Source organism: Festucalex cinctus, chromosome 18 (assembly GCF_051991245.1).
Source record: "Festucalex cinctus isolate MCC-2025b chromosome 18, RoL_Fcin_1.0, whole genome shotgun sequence".
Lineage (NCBI taxonomy): Eukaryota > Metazoa > Chordata > Actinopteri > Syngnathiformes > Syngnathidae > Festucalex > Festucalex cinctus.
Window position 1 is genome coordinate 17,614,267 of NC_135428.1, and position 16,610 is coordinate 17,630,876.

Consider the following 16,610-nt stretch of genomic DNA (forward strand, 5'->3'; position numbering starts at 1 on the left):
CTCCGTGTCACCGCCGCGGCTAACGAGCGCACACCAAACAATAGCCAATAACAACACGCGGTGTCATGTTTAATGGGGGGAGAATTTTCAAGCGGCTGCGTTGCGTCTTTGTTTTACGATAATGCGCGTCGAACCGTGGTCGTTCATTCATTTTTCATAAGGCATCAATCTGTTGACGTCTTCCTTTGCAATCACGGCTTGCTGTTTGCTTTGCGTCTCCCCGGACGGGCTGCTTGGAAGCGGATATGGCGGCCATGATGGATTTGCGAACAAATGCTTGATATGCAGCGTTATGTTCGTTAGAAATGCTGACGTGGGCGCGTAAATGAGCCTTTGAAGACGTTATAGAGGCGCTATTGAGGAATGTGCAACAGCTGTTTTACTCCCTTCAGTGTCGTCTTTAGTAAAATGCATCCTCTGTCGGGTTTTTAGTCTTGGTCAGTCTGTCATCATCTTGCTGCATGATTAAATGATCTGAGTTTGGTTAGATATTTTTTTTTTCCCCTGTTCAGGACATTCCAAATGATTCTATGAATGGATATATTGTAGCCAACGTCTGATTAATTGTGCACCTTGTCGGGCTGTCGCTATCGAATGATTATTCCATCAATTAATCAATGATCTGATCAAATTTTATTTTGCACGAAAGTGTATTGCATACTCTTACGTTTGACTGGTATGAATGTGGTCTTCACAAGGAGAAGTCCAATCTGAACTGGATCATAGATGAGAGGTCAGTGAACTTTGCTGAAGTTGAGAGCTACTTTTTTTTTTTTTTGGTACTTATTAATGTGAAGTTACCGGTTTAAAAAAAAAACCTTCTGAAATAACAAATTAACTCAACTTATCTTTCATGATGCCATTAGTCAGGCATGAACAATTTATTCTGCCAATATTAAGCCTTTTGAAAATAGTCAAAAATAAGTAAAAAAAAAAAAAAGCCATTTGAAAAAAGTTATATTCACACATTACAACAAAGAACAAACTACATATATACAAACTACATATATACTATATTTCGGCACAGGCTCAAAAATCCATATGGATTCATAACTAGGGATGCACGATAATACTATTTTCAACCGATACCGATAAACCAATAATTTAGAGGTGCCGATGTCGATAATCGATAAGTAAGCTGATAATTGTTTGCAAAATTAACTTGAATACAAATATGCTTTCGAGTCCTACTATAAGTCTAAGAAATACATTGAAACTTAACGTATAAACTTTGCACAATGTTTCAATGTATGTAAAGCACCATGAAGCTTAATTTTATTGATATGAGCCACATCCACAACAGATGGACCAACGTGGCATGTCTATAATTATTGCTGGATTTCTTTATTATCTGGTTTAATGGTATGAAATCAAATTGCCGATAATTATCGGCAGATTTCTTTATCTGGTTTATCTGTTTGATGTCAAATTGGTGGATAATTGCCGATAATTATCAGCCACCAATATTATCGTGCATCCCTATTCATAACAAATGTATTATATTTCGAGAAATACCTTCCAGTGTTCACATTTTAAAATGATTACTCCAGCAACATTCCCGGGAAATCACAATTGTCCCATCACTGGTGAGCTATTTTAAGAACAGGCCCGCTTCTTGGCCCGTTGGTGGATTCAGCACTTTTCAGCCAAACCTGTCAGACATGTTTCCATACTTTACCGAAAATCTTCTATGTTGTTGATCGGATGCAGATCGTCCCGGTTTCATCTTTTGATGTCAGGCCTGTGTCAAAACAAAAGAACTGGCCTGATTCTTTGAATCCATTTGGAGGTGAGTTTCGAGCTCCCCTCCGGCAATTGAGAGGATTGAGCAAGACTCAAATGACTCTGAGGTGGGGGTGGGGAGAAAAAAAATGAATACCCACTTCATGAATCTATTTTCTTTTGGGCCTCTGATGCCTGAAATTGAACTGCGCAAATTGTGTTCAGCCATTCTTGCAGCATGTCGGTAATTCACGCCGCATAACCGGCATTTTTAATGACCCGAGCAGTCTGAGCGCAAGGCAGCCATCACCAATGAGACCAAATTTCTTGCAGGAATCAACCGCATTGTGCTTGTGCAACACAAATATTGTCCACAGAAAGTCACAGCCTGCATGTTGTGTTGTCCTTCTTAGCACCTTTATGGTGGCCGAGGGATTTTCTCAACACACACAAGTTTTTATTCAATCGGCTTCCGTAAGAATTGTGGGATTTACCCCGCAGGTGCCCAATTCCGATTTCGTGCCTTTATGTATTTCCCACTATTTTGATGATGTCACATTTGATGGGCTCTATCCTACATCCATGTCGCAGTTACATTAGTGGGGATCCATTCATATTGGGTTTTTATACATATTTGATAGGGGCCTGAAATCCAGTTCTATTTTTAACTCATTCACTGCCGTGGACATTTATGTTCATCAACTGGAATCCAGCCATTTTATTGCCAAACCTACTCAACTCAAGTTTATTTATATAGCGCTTTCAAACAGCCTAAGCTGTCACAAAGCGCTATACAGAAACACAAAAAAACAACATAACATAAACAATTAACACCAATACAATCACAACAAATCAACATTCTTCCATTCCTAAATACGTTTTGACGTTTGAAGCAGTTCTAGATGAAAGACGACAGAATCAGTCTCCTTTGAGCAGTTGATCAGTGACGTGATCTCAACATACATGATGTCACACACGTTAGCTACAAGCTAAGTTTGCTTATAAGCTAGCTCATAAACAAGCAGCTGCTTCGTTCGTGATGAGCATCATACACACAAAAAGAATGGTTCAATTTTCCAGTCTCATCCCAAACTGCCTCTCCTTCAAGCGCCGAACTTCCATCTAGTCCATGATCCGCGCCCACCACCGCGCTTAGCGGTGATGTTCGGGTCCTCAACTCCACCGCCATCCATCTTAGGTCACCAGCGTAGACTGTCCAGCAGCGCTGACCTCACCGCCGAGCAAAAAGTGGGCTGTGAAAAATGCTGCCTGTTTCCTGGCGCAAAAAAAACACGAGCGACCCACAGGTGCCCGGTGGGGCAGTCGGATAGCACCGACATTCCCCCATCAGAAACCATGCCGGTGCAGGCGTACCACAGAATGGGCGCAACCGCCAGGCACCGACACTTCCCTCGAGGAATATCACGGCCATAATGCAGAGAACAATCCAGTCCAAATCGGGTCCACACAAAAGACGAAACGCCACATGACAAAGAAGAACGACAAAGACGGCTGCTGTAGCTCACAGCACCTGTCCGATGTGTGTCACATGACAGTGTCACAGATGTGACAAGATTTGACAAAAGTGCATACTGATTTAGACCCAATTATTGTTTGTTAATGAGGGTTTTAGTCTAGTCTAGTTATAGTCCGGTGAAAAATGTGCGTTGACGAAATTATTTTTGTGTAGTTTTTGTTGACGAAATTAACAGTGGTCCCTGCAAATGATTATTTTGCCATTATTTAGCAAAGGTTTCCACAAATCTTTTTGAAGCTTTAAACGCCGACATTCTCTAATGACGGTTGCATTTTGACTGATTGGTTGTGTTTTATTTGTCCGGTGCCCAGTGGTGAGTCAGAACCTGGTGACGGACAACGTGTCGGTGGTGGAGGGTGAGATGGCCATCATCAGCTGTCGGGTGAAGGACAACGACGACTCGGTCATCCAGCTGCTCAACCCCAACAGGCAGACCATTTACTTCCGAGACGTCAGGCGTAAGTCGCACTTTTGGCTTTCATCATTTTTTTTTTTTGACTTTGTTGGCTGGCAGACCGCTGACAAACGTTTCTCAACTTTTTCTCATCTAAAGCTGTCACCGCAGTGGCCAATTTGGCTTTTTAATTACGCGACAAAAACACAATTTGCTGACTGGGTTCAGCGTGAAGCAAAACAAACTTGAGGCATCTGATTAGACCTCTTGTTGTGTTTGCTTGCGCATGAGCTCACTTGTTTGCTCTCATAAACGATACGGACAAAAACGGATTAGGACATGCGGCCGGCCATTACACCCGCGGGAAGGAGCTGTAAACACTGCTGGGAAAAGTTTTGCGCGTGGTTTTGATGTGTGTCTGGAACGGAATCTCAGGCCTTGCCCAGTTTGCATCAAATTTGAAAATGTGTTCAGACGGACCAGTTAGGCCATGTGATGCGTGCATCATTTTCAAATAATAGCAGTAATTGAGATCTCTTAAGTTCTCCAGGGTCGGACTTCTCAGTAAGTGTTGTGGACTTGTTCCAGTTCTATGGCGAGTCATCAGATTTTGGCGCCCACACAAAATGACCCGGTTCAAATTGGGTACCAATCCAAAAAAATGTTCTTTGTCTTTGAAGAACCCTTGGGGATAGTCAAAATGACCCTAAAATAGCCACTTCAACCTAGTTGCAACGATGAATCAGTTAGTCGACAACTAATGGATTATCAAATTAATCGATAATTATTTTTGATCATTGATTCCATCCATCCATCCATTTTCTGAGCTGCTTTTCCTCAGAAGGGTCGCGGGGGTGCTGAAGCCCATCCCAGCTGGCTTCGGGCACTAGGCGGGGTACACACTGAACTGGTTGCCAGCCCATTGTAGATCATTGATTCATCATTTAGATATCTTTCTTTTTTTTCTTTTTTTTTTACTTAAAATTGTCTAAATGCTTGGAATTCAGCTCCTCAACATTTAATATTCTCCAATTGCTGTCGTCCTCATGAAAGCGGATCAAAATAAAAACAATGGCTTGTGATGATCAACATTTTTGCCGATTTGCTTCACATTACAGACCAAAACCAGTAAGTGAAACATAATTCAGTTGTTTGTCCATCCATCCATTTTCTTGACCGCTTATTCCTCACAAGGGTCGCGGGGGCTGCTGGCGCCTATCTCAGCTGGCTCTGGGCAGTAGGCGGGTGACACCCTGGACTGGTTGCCAACCAATCGCAGGGCACACAGAGACGAACAACCATCCACACTCACACGCACACCCTAGGGACAATTTGGAGCGCCCAATTAACCTGTCATGCATGTCTTTGGAATGTGGGAGGAGACCGGAGTACCCGGAGAAGACCCACGCGGGCACGGGGAGAACATGCAAACTCCACCCAGGAAGGTTCGAGTCCAGGCTCGGACCGGAGACCTCAGAACTGGGAAGCGGACGTGCTAACCACTCGACTACCGTGCCGCCCTCAGTTGTTTGTGCACTGTCAATTTAAAATACTGTCGTGTCCTGTTTTTTGTTTCTTTTGTTTGTTTTTTGGAGTGGGGGGGGTTAAAATTTTCGACTACTCAGATCGTTAGTTAGTTGCAGCCCTACTTCAAACCAAAATGGCTGATTTCCTGTGTCTTTTCAAGCTTGGGTTTTAAAGTTTTTTTTCTGGGTTTAGTTAGGGCGGCTTGATTATGGAAAAAATAATTGTAATCACGATTATTTTGGTAATAATTGAAATCACGATTATTCAAACAGTTTTTTTTTGGTACAAAACAAGAAAATGCTTAAACATTTAAAAATATTAAGAGAAATAAAATTATTTGAAACACTGATTTATGCAAGTTCCTTTTGGACCAAACAAGACTTATTAAATTAATTAATTATTTTAAAAAAACAACAAAAAAAACGGTGCAACTATATAATTAAACGACTCAAAATGAGTATTAATCATCTTTTATTTTTGTTTACGGTATTGTAATTGTGGAGTGTAATATTTGAAATTGAATTTTGATTAATTGCACAGCCCTGTGTTTAGTCATGATAGACACGCCTACCAAAATTCATATTGCTTCCGGGGATGAATTTTCACACAATTCCAAGGGGCGCCACCAAACCTAATTATTAGTGCACCTGCCAGTGCCATCGCGCAAACTGAAGTTTTCACCAGGATGAACATGTCTGCCAAATTTGGTGAGGACTTGATTGAGGAAGATATTTCTCAAGACATTTCCTCATATGACGTCAAGTAGTTGCATGTTTGAAAACGTTCACTTGAAAATAGATGAAGCCGGGGTGAGCGAAAAGGCCAACAAATGAAGGCAAATGCATATTGTGAGCCCGGAGCGCTGCAGAGGCAGCCGTGAAGTTGTTAATTAATATGCTCTCATGTTACTTTGACTTGTATTACGTTTGACCCACATGTCTGCAGCGGGATTAACAGCGGAATGAGGTTAATGCAATCCACCAAACAAGTTTTCAACGCCGGGCGGCCATGTCAGTCGTAATAGGAGCGGCTCATATCCCTAAACATTTAACGACCTGTTCAGTTTATTGGTATCCCACCCAATTATGGTGTCGCCGCTCTTATTAGCGCAGATCAACTCCACATGCTAAGCTTGCTCGTCTTTGCTTCGCTTTGATTCAGATTTTTTCCCCCACTTTGTATTTAATGCAGCAACGATGTGAGGATTCACAGACAAACTAGCTAGCTTTTTAACCATATATAATATGATAATAATAATAATAATATAATATGATTTCTACTCAATTTGTAGATGTGCTCGATGATACGGTAATCGTGCTGTCCGTCACTGACCTATGAAAAGATAATGAAATGAATTTTTTTTTTTACCCCAAATAATACCCCAACTTGGTGTGCTTAAAAGAAAACGTTAACAATGTAATGCAAACTCATGAAACAATTAGTAATTACTTTGTAATACCAGTGTAATAACTAAATTGAACTTTACATATATTAATGTGCTTTTGGCAGTTCGTCAAACTTGAAACGCCATCACACAAACATGAATGTTTTCACACGATGGGATTAAAAACACAACTTCCAGCAGCATTGAAACACCCTTCCAGACATTTCACAAGGAGCCAAAGCAATAACAAATGCCATTGGCTGCCTTTTTATAGCGTAATAATTCAGACGGTTCAAACTGTTAAAGGCTACATTATTCATTTCAAGTCCAACTATTGATGTTGCACTTTTCTGAGTGGAAATGTGGATGTGTTCTCTCGTACAAAATCTGTTAAATCACTTGTCTTCTTCATTCAGTTTGGCTATTAATGTTAAAATAAATATTTCAATGTGACAGTATTGAACCAATATTTTAGTTTGACCTTCAAAACTTTAGTGATAATAAAAACTGTCTATTACTGACAAAATACTTGAGCCCACTGAGCCCGGGAATGGTAATAACTTAGCAATAATACTAGGCTTACTTAAATATATTGTAAATATATTGCACCTATATTTTAGTTACCCTTAGTTTAGTTAGCTGTTTGGTCTTCCCCAATGAGTTGGAAACTGTAAATTTGAACAAAATAAACTATCAGTAATAACATAGTAATAACATAGTAATAGCATGTAAGACCATTAAGCCCACATTTGAAAAAAAGTATCATTTAAACAAACAGTAGATAGAAAGATACATTTATCGGCAAACTGAAATTTGGTCACAATAAACAACACGTAATCTAAGACAGCCCAGGGAATAGTAATGTTGCACTTTGCTAAGTGGATAATTGATTGCATTTTCTTATACAAATCTGTAAAATGACTCGTCTTCTTGATTTAATTGGCAACCATAGCCCGAAACCTTATTTATTTTTTTTATTTAAACCCTGATTGAATTTCACTACTATCCACATGAGAATGGAATTATTTTTGAACGTGTTTAAGCAAACAATCTATCCTCCTTAGCATCGAAAACACGTACGAAAGTACAAACAGTCGTTTCTGTGTGGTAAGGGATGGCAAGAAACGACATTTAATGGTCGGCCGGAGAAGTTGCTCGGAGCTTGGCGGTAAGAAGGTAATTAGCCCCGCCCCACCCTCGCTCGCCCTCTCTTGACAGCCCGTAATAAAACTCTGATGCGCTCCTCTCAAAAAGTAGTGGCAGCCACTAATCACAATTGATTGCGGCCACTTAGACTCCTCTCGGCCCCAGACCCGAGCAAATGCTCGCCGGCTGAAATGCGGCGACGCTCCAGGAGAATACAAGTCGGACAAAAAAAAAAAAAAAGAAGAGGCGTATCGATCCAAATGACCCGATATATATTTTCATGTCAGTTCTTTTCACCTCTAGTCGTCTATGATTTGACCGTTACTGTCATCCGCATTTCAGCGGGCGGGATGATAACTGACCTATTTTGGGATGCGGCGTGACAGCTCCGCCACCTTTTGCTATGATTAAGTGTGTTTGCAGGAAATTAGAGCACTCTATCATCCGCTCCCATCCAGGCAATCAATTTGCTATTTACAATTGCGCTGATGTGCAATGTGAGATGGAGACGGATGTCAGGAAAAGGGCTCATTTCGGTTCGAATGTATTCACGTTAGGAATGTACTTTTTAGGGTTTAATGCTGTAAAATGTTTACATCGATCGATTGATGATGGATGTGTCATTGTGTGTGGATGGTTAGATAATGGATGGATGGATTGATTGTTAAATGGATGGATGGATGGATGGATGGATGGATGGATTGTTAGATGGATGGATCGATGGATGAATGATTAGATAATGGATGGATGTTAGATAATGGGTGGATTGATGGATGGATTGTGAGATGATTGTGATGGATGGATGGATGGATAGATGGATGGATGGATGGATGGATGGGTGGATGGATGCATGGTTAGATAATTGGATGGATGGTTAGATAATGGATGGATGGTTAGATAATGGATGGTTAGATAATAGATGGATGGACGGATTGATGGATGGATGATGGAGCTGAAATGGGTGGATGGATGGTTACATAATGGATGGATGGATGGATGGTTAGATAATTGGATGGATGGTTAGATAATGGATGGTTAGATAATGGATGGGTGGATGGATGGATGATGGAGCTGAAATGGGTGGATGGATGGTTACATAATGGATGGATGGATGGATGGATGGATGGGTTTGGTTCGATGGATGGATGGATGGATGGATGGATTGACAGATAATTAGAATTGATGGATGGATGGATGGATGGATGGATGGATGGATTGTTAAATGATGGTAATGGATGGATGAATGAAGCTGAGATGGATGAATGATGGATGAATGGATGGAGCTGAAATGGATGGATGGATGGAGCTGAGATGGATGGGTGGATGGAGCTGAAATGGATGGATGGATGGATTGTTAGATGATTGGAAAATGGATGGATAATGAGGACTGGATGGCTGGATGACTGTAATGGATGGATGGATGACAATGGATGGATGTAGGGATGGATGTTAGATAATGGATGGATGGATGGATCGATGGATCGATGATGGATGGTTAGATAATCGATGGATGGATCGATCGATGATGGATGGATGGTCAGATAATGGATGGATGGTTAGATAATGAATGGTTAGATGGATGGATGGATTGTTAGATGGATGAATCGATGGATGGATGGTTAGATAATGGATAGATGGCACTGAGATGGATGGATGGATGGATGAATGGATGGATGGCACTGAGATGGATGGATGGATGGATGGATGGATGGATAGATGGATGGATGAATGGATGGATGGCACTGAGATGGATGGATGGATGGATGAATGGATGGATGGCACTGAGATGGATGGATGGATGGATGGATGGATGGATTGATTGATAGATGATTATAATTGATGGATGGATGGATTGTTAGATGATTGGATGGATGGATGGAGCTGGGATGGATGGATGGACTGTTAGATGATTGTAAAATGGATGGGTAATGACTGGATGGCTGGATGACTGTAATGGATGGATGGATTACAATGGAAGAATGGAGGGATGGATGTTAGATAATGGATGGATGGATGCATGGATCGATGGATGGATCGATGATGGATGGTTAGATAATCGATGGATGGATGGATGGTTAGATGATGTATGATGGATGGATGGATGGATGGAGCTGAAATGGGTGGATGGATGGATGTATGGTTACACAATGGATGGATGGGTGGAGTTAAGTTGTTTATTGAAAATGACTTCATTTTCCTGTCAATGTCCATGTTTGTTTTAATCGGCATCTAGTTATTCACTAATTAAGCGTCTCCTTCTGTTCTTCATCGCCATGAAAACGTGTGAAATAAATCGGAACCGTCACAAGTTTGTACCAACATCTCTGATCAAAACACTGGCCAAGATGTCTACTGTGTCTTATTATAAGAGGAGGAGGAGAGCAAAAAATAGCACGGACAAAAGGTCGCCCTAGTTTTTTTTTTTTTTTTTTTTCTTTGGGTCTCAAATCGGCAAAAGAGGAGTGATGTGTGATGCGACGTGCACTGACACATCCGTAATAGAAATGTCCGGCGCTCACCTTGCGTGTCACACGGCACGTCCCGCCAAACCCCGCTGTGGCCCGCGTCGCCGTGTCCTTGGATTGTTTTGACTCGTCCTCGCCAGTTTTGGCTTCAGGTGCCAATAAGATGATGTCCAAATAAGACGCCGGTTATACAGCGTAGGCACAATGCCTCATTTCGACAGGACACAAAAAAAAAAAAGATTAGGAAGGCTTTGTGAAATGGAATCATTGTGATTGGTGAGGGGTTTTGTTTTGGTTTTTTGACGTCACTAAACCTCCTGCTACCTTTATTTATTAAATATGAACAATGTTTAGATCTCTTACTGTATATAACTCCATTGCAAGGACAATTATACATCATGTATTTAACCAAACCACATAACTTTGCCTTACAATGGTCCGCTAGCTTGATGCTAACACACAACTTAGAACTCCATAGACAGGCTAATAAAGCTAGCATCATTGTGGCAGTAATTATAAACCTTTAAGCAACTCGTATTTGTACACAAGCATTAGCAACACATGAAAAAATACTCAAAGGCATATGTTCTTTATCCTCTGTGGAAAAAATAAACACCAACATAATTCTGGTGCCGTTGCAACAGCCTTCTGTGTTCCGTAGGGAATTTTAGGCAAATCCCAGGACTTGTATTTTGACCAATCTCTATTAGTAGCTCTGACAAAAATTATTTTTTTATATATAATATATTTATATATTTTATATTTTGAAAAGGTGGATGGGAAAGTTCAATAATAAACAAACCAAAATATGTTTTGACACATTCTTAACACTGGATTCTTGTTGTACTCTCAACTGAAAAATCTTTTTTTTTTTTTTTTTAAAAAACAAAACAAAAAAAACAACAAAAACATCATGTTGTATAACATCCAATCTTTGATTATCTCCCCCCCCCCATGTATGTATCTCCAGAGAAGATCTGCCCGTGTTGTAAACATTCAATGAGTTGCACGTGTAAACTACAGTCGGCACTCGGTCTGAATCTGGCAACATGTTTAATTAAATTAAAGCATGCAGATTAGCGGCTAATGAATGCTAACAAGGCCTTTTGAATGAGGAGCGCTTGTCAAGGCTGCGAGTCAAGTCAGGACAGGAAAAGTCTTTTCACCCACGCCCAAATTGTATAATTTGCACTTTCATCATTAACAAATTATTACGTTTTTTTTTTTTATTCACTTATTTGCTCAAAAAAACATAATTATGTTTTATTTTAAATGTTTTACGGATTTTTATGTTATTTTATGCTAGAGCATACAGAAGGTTTTCATGCAGACTCTGAACTGAAGAGAACGTTTGAAGCAATGATAGTTATTACAAAAACGGCCAACAGGTGCCAGCAGAGCATAAGAGATCAACCAGTCTGTTGGAAACAAGCTTGATTTCCCCACAGTTCTAAACAGATATGTGAATAATGATGACACTTAGCTATATTCTATTGCTAATTGCTTCAAAATAGAAACAGATGAAAGGAGAGAGTCTAATCTTTCGTTTGGTAGGTTCCATGTTTTTATAGCAATAGAACACAATATTCTGTGGGCCTTGCAAAATCCATCAAAATCCAGTAAAGCAGCCGGGAGCGAACGGGATTGCTTCTGTGAAAACCGCTGTGAATCAATGAGTTAATTATTTATCCACCTGAAATTTAAGAATTCTGTCATTTTGGTAGTGGCTATTTTTGGCCCAAATTTTATAAACTCCAAAAATTGGTATATGAAGTGACCATATTAGGGTAACATCTTCAACCTCCAAAAAAATTGCTAGCAACTGGAGTTTTGGGAAAATTACAACACCCCAAGACTTGGTTCCACTTATCATGAAATTTTGTGCGCTTGTCTATCGTGAGGACAGCCACAAAATTTTCAAAAGTTCAAAAAGACACAACTTTTAGAATAAATCTTTGCACCACACCTCTGCTAAAATTTGCTTGGTATGATCTCTGCAATAGTTGTGGGAAAATTCTATCCCCAAAGTAATAGCATAAATTTTGGCACACGTCTATCATGAATAGAACCACAAAAGTCTCAAAAACAATTTTCATATAAAGCGGACATTTTAGGGTCAAAATTTTTGACACCATAATAATTGGATGGCAGTGGTACGACTGGAGTTTTCATAATTCTGCCCCCAAAATGACTCTTGAGCTTGTCTTTCATGTGGAGAGCCACAAAAAAAGACACAGAAACCGGCGAGTTTCGGATCCAGGATTTTGTGCCACCCTCCTCCTGTAAAATTTGCTTGCAGATTTAGGGAGAATTTGCCGCTTGAGCTCGTATAGTATCTGAAAGCGCATGTTTCTGGTGAGTGTTTTGGGAAGAAAAGGCCTCGTGTCTCTCCAGCCTGCGCTCAAAATGCATGCGGTGTTCTCCTTTAAATTAATGATGCACCAAATCAATTGTGGTGATTAATATTCCAACATCCTCTTGTTTGCCTCAAGTCTTTTTCTTTGAGGCACATGAACAGCAACAGCCTTTTGATATGGTCTAGTCTCATTTTGAATATTTTTACTTCAACCAGGAAACCCCAAAGCCCCCAACCCCCCAACCCCCCCCCCCCCCCCCCCCCCCGATCTTTTGGCTACATGTGTGCACGCTGGACTGCAAATGAATTGCTTTGGAAAACTTGTTGACTCCCAGTTAATCACTCTCGGAATAATCAATAGGAGTTTGGAGAGGATCAAATATGTTGTTTTTAAGAAAAGAGCACTCTGCAATATTGTACCTTATAAAGAAAAGAACAATTATCATCGGGGCTCCTTCTGGCGTTGTGCAAATAACGGAATCCCAGCATGTACAGTTGAATAAACAGTACAGAAAAAGGACAAATGTATGAAAATCTACAACTCCCTTGCCATTAGCAGCCACCCTAAAAGGAAGTTATTATCTCCGGGTCAGTTAGGGATATCAAACTATTTGAATTTATATTAAATTGAAGAAGAAAAAAAGGAATACAAGTTATTTCACAGAACCGGAGGCACGGCGGAGTCTGCTAAAGTCATTAAGTGAAAAGCATGCGACACCAACGTATTAAAGCCATGACTGTAGTCGAGCTTATCAGTGCAATTAAGTCAAAGTGAGAGATCCTATTACAAAAAATATATATATTAAACAACCACCGATCTTCCAATGCGAAGGGATAAATGAACCCCAAAAAAGTTCCTATTAGACTCCTTTTACACAGGGGCCTAGATTTATGAGTTTAATTTGTTCTGTGGCCAAGCTTGTATTTTAGTTTACACGTACAGAGGTGTCTTGACAGTACTGACAGGCTTAAAGAACGACTAATATTTGTGCCATACTGATAAACTGAATAGTTGAGACATCTCACTGAATCCATCAATATATGCATCATACAAAAAAAACAAACACTTAAACACCTCATAGCACTCAAAACCCAAACGTCAAGGTACTACTTTTATCCTCTCATTCCGCGCTGTCTTCCTTCTCAGCACTGAAAGACGCTCGCTTCCAACTGGTCAACTTCTCCGACAACGAGCTGCGGGTGTCGCTGTCCAACGTGTCGCTGTCGGACGAGGGCCGCTACGTTTGCCAGCTGTACACCGACCCGCCGCAGGAGGCCTACGCCGACATCACCGTGCTGGGTAAGGCCGCCCACGCTCGTTTGCGTACCCGTTGATTGACAGCCAGGTTTGGCGGGCGATTGGAGCATCTGGAGAGTTGTTGGTCCTGCCAGTTTTAGGTGCGAAATTATCTAAGACAAAAAAAAATAATAATAAATCCTTTTGCCAAGATACAGTAGTAATGGTCACTTTTGATTGACAGTGTCAGAGAGGTACGAATTTCGCCATATGTTAAATATTGTAGTTGATGAGCTACACTGCGTCGTAATATTTTGCATGATTTGGTGAGTTGCATTATAACGGTGTTTCCCAGCCTTTGTTCAGCCAAGGCACGTGTTTTACGAAAAACTGCAGCCACTGATTTGTCCTCTGTTTTGACAGCTTGATTGATTGATTGATTGATTGATTGATGGATGGATGGATGGATGGATGGATGGATGGATGGAAGGATGGAAGGCGCACAACTGTCCAAGTATGGCCACACAATTGTAAGCTCTCGTCAAAGCAAAATGAAACTCCAGCCGTTGCTTTCTGTAGGCGTAAAAAGCAGGATGACGTTCAGTCATTTTCATCAAAAACTACGTTGTGCTCAAATGGTTCCCCATTTCATTCTTCTTTCAAATGCACACCATCTCAAACTAACTAAATAAGTGTGCCGCCATCTAGTGGTCATCTGCGAAATTACACCGAATATGTCGCTTCACTGCCATCTTCTGGCAACTCGGTGTGATCTTGAAATGAGAGGAGGAGCTTCATTTTGACAGGCCGTTTTTCTTTGCCTCCATTTTGTGGCATGAGGGTCATCAATTACTTGTGGATTTTAGTGCTAAGATAAACTCAGCATGGCTTCATTCCCATCCCACTGTATATTGAAATGATGATTTCATCTCAATTTACCCACAAATTGACTTACGCTGTGTGAAATGTGGGCCTGCTTAGTTGAACACAAAGCTGATACACTCACAGGAAGTCATGACTTTTTTTTTTTTTTTTTGTATGAATGGTAACAGGCGGAGTACTGCCCGAAGCCAGCTGGGATAGGCTCCAGCATCCCCCGTGACGCTTGTGAGGAAAAGTGGCTGGATGGATGGATAGTAACAGGCGGATACGCAACATTCAACAGGAGACCAGGTGCCGCTGTTTTGGTTAGCAACAACGTTCAAATGAGCTCAACAATTACTCTTGGCAGTATTGAACAGATTATTGCTCACACACACACAGTTGCTAACCAAAACAGCAGCATCTAGGAGGCACGTAAACAGTCTCAAGTTTAAGAGAGTAGAGAATGACTAAATGTCAATTAAATCGTTTCAAGTACACATCGTTACTTAAGAATGATTTGTCATAGATACTAAAAAAAAAAGAAAAAGAAAACATCGATTCTTTTTTTGTTTTGTTTTTTTTGCCGTACTGCAGTGCCTCCAGGCAGTCCCATCATCGACGCCCGCGATGAGCTCCTGAGCGAGGGCAACGAAACGGAGATGACCTGCACCGCCATGAGCAGCAAGCCCGCCGCCGCCATCAGATGGATGAAGGGCGATAAGGAGCTCCCAGGTTTGTGTTTGATCGTATTGTTTGCTTGCAGGAGGATGAATGCGTTTTCAATTTTTATTTTAGATCACAATTTATCATTTATGTGACATTTCAAAGGATTTTTTTTTTCTTTGTGGTAGTAAATGTCAAAGCAGTAAAAGGGACTGGAGGGTTCAAAGTGGTTGAAGCAGTGGGTGGTCGGTCACTTTTGAGCTCCTTTTAGCTGTCGATGTAAGTTCGTCAAAAATGTGCAACAGTCTTGATCTACATGGAAGCTTTCGATCTAATACACTGAATAAAATAAAGACTTTTTTTTAAATTAGCAATTGTGATTTACTTTGAGATAATTTTTTCCCAGGTTCTTTTAGGATTTCGGAGAAGAATTGCTCGCCGAGACAAAAGCATTATTTGAACAATATAAACTTTTTTTTTTTTTTCCAGGTCCTCTTCCTGTGTATTTTTGAACACAATTCATCTGAATTACAAAAAACGATCAGATTTATTATGCATGATCCTTTTGGACTTTAATGTTAGGCTACTACATGCAATATCAATTCATGAACGTGATTGTTCAACCTTACTTTCTAATCGTAAACAAATCCCCGTGTAGTCAGATTACGAAAGTACAACCTCAGATCTTTCCTCTGTGTGGCGGTTCCTTGTGTCAGATGCCCCCCGGCGCTGCCCGTTGGCTCGGTGACAGCGAGCCCGGGCCTCTTCAAAGCCGAGCGGGAGCCTGAGAAGTCGGGCCGGCGAGACCTCGAGGGGGCGCGAGCGGGCTCGGCGCCAGGCACTTCCCACCTCTGAGCAGCAACCGAGCAGCTTTGTCAGGACTTTGAAAGCAAAACATTCGGATCAGAAACTACTTGGGAAAAAGCTCTGAACAGCTTCTCCTCACCGCCACATTAAATCCCGCGTTGGTCAGCGTGGATGTTGTCTGTGATGATTGCAATGGTGTAAAGGTCACTTACTGCCTCACATCACACTTTTTTTTTTTCTTTTTTTTTTTTTGTTAAATCTCTATCTTGTGATTTATTCTTCATCGCTTATGGATCACATCCCATTGAGACTGGTTGGATTCATTGTAGTCATGGAGGTCAGCCAACATGGTGGATGGAACTTTGTTTGTTCTTCGCAGTACTTGAGGATGCAGCTTCAGTTTTGATGAATGTTGCATTTTACTTGTCAAGTGTTAACAACTACAAGCAGATGAAGCAGCTCCACTCAAATCGTTTACTGCCATTGACAACTCAGGGATGCCAAATAT

General features: G+C 40.9%; 1 protein-coding gene across 5 annotated transcripts in view; it reads left to right on the plus strand.

The window, feature by feature from the left end:
* cadm1a (cell adhesion molecule 1a) overlaps positions 1-16,610 on the plus strand; it is a 338,297-nt gene that overhangs the window by 269,447 nt on the left and 52,240 nt on the right. For all 5 annotated transcript variants that reach the window (XM_077504824.1, XM_077504825.1, XM_077504827.1 and 2 more), the window contains 3 exons: positions 3,571-3,717; positions 13,679-13,831; positions 15,227-15,364. In XM_077504824.1, the coding sequence (XP_077360950.1) occupies positions 3,571-3,717; positions 13,679-13,831; positions 15,227-15,364 (438 nt within the window). The remainder of the gene's footprint in view (positions 1-3,570; positions 3,718-13,678; positions 13,832-15,226; positions 15,365-16,610) is intronic.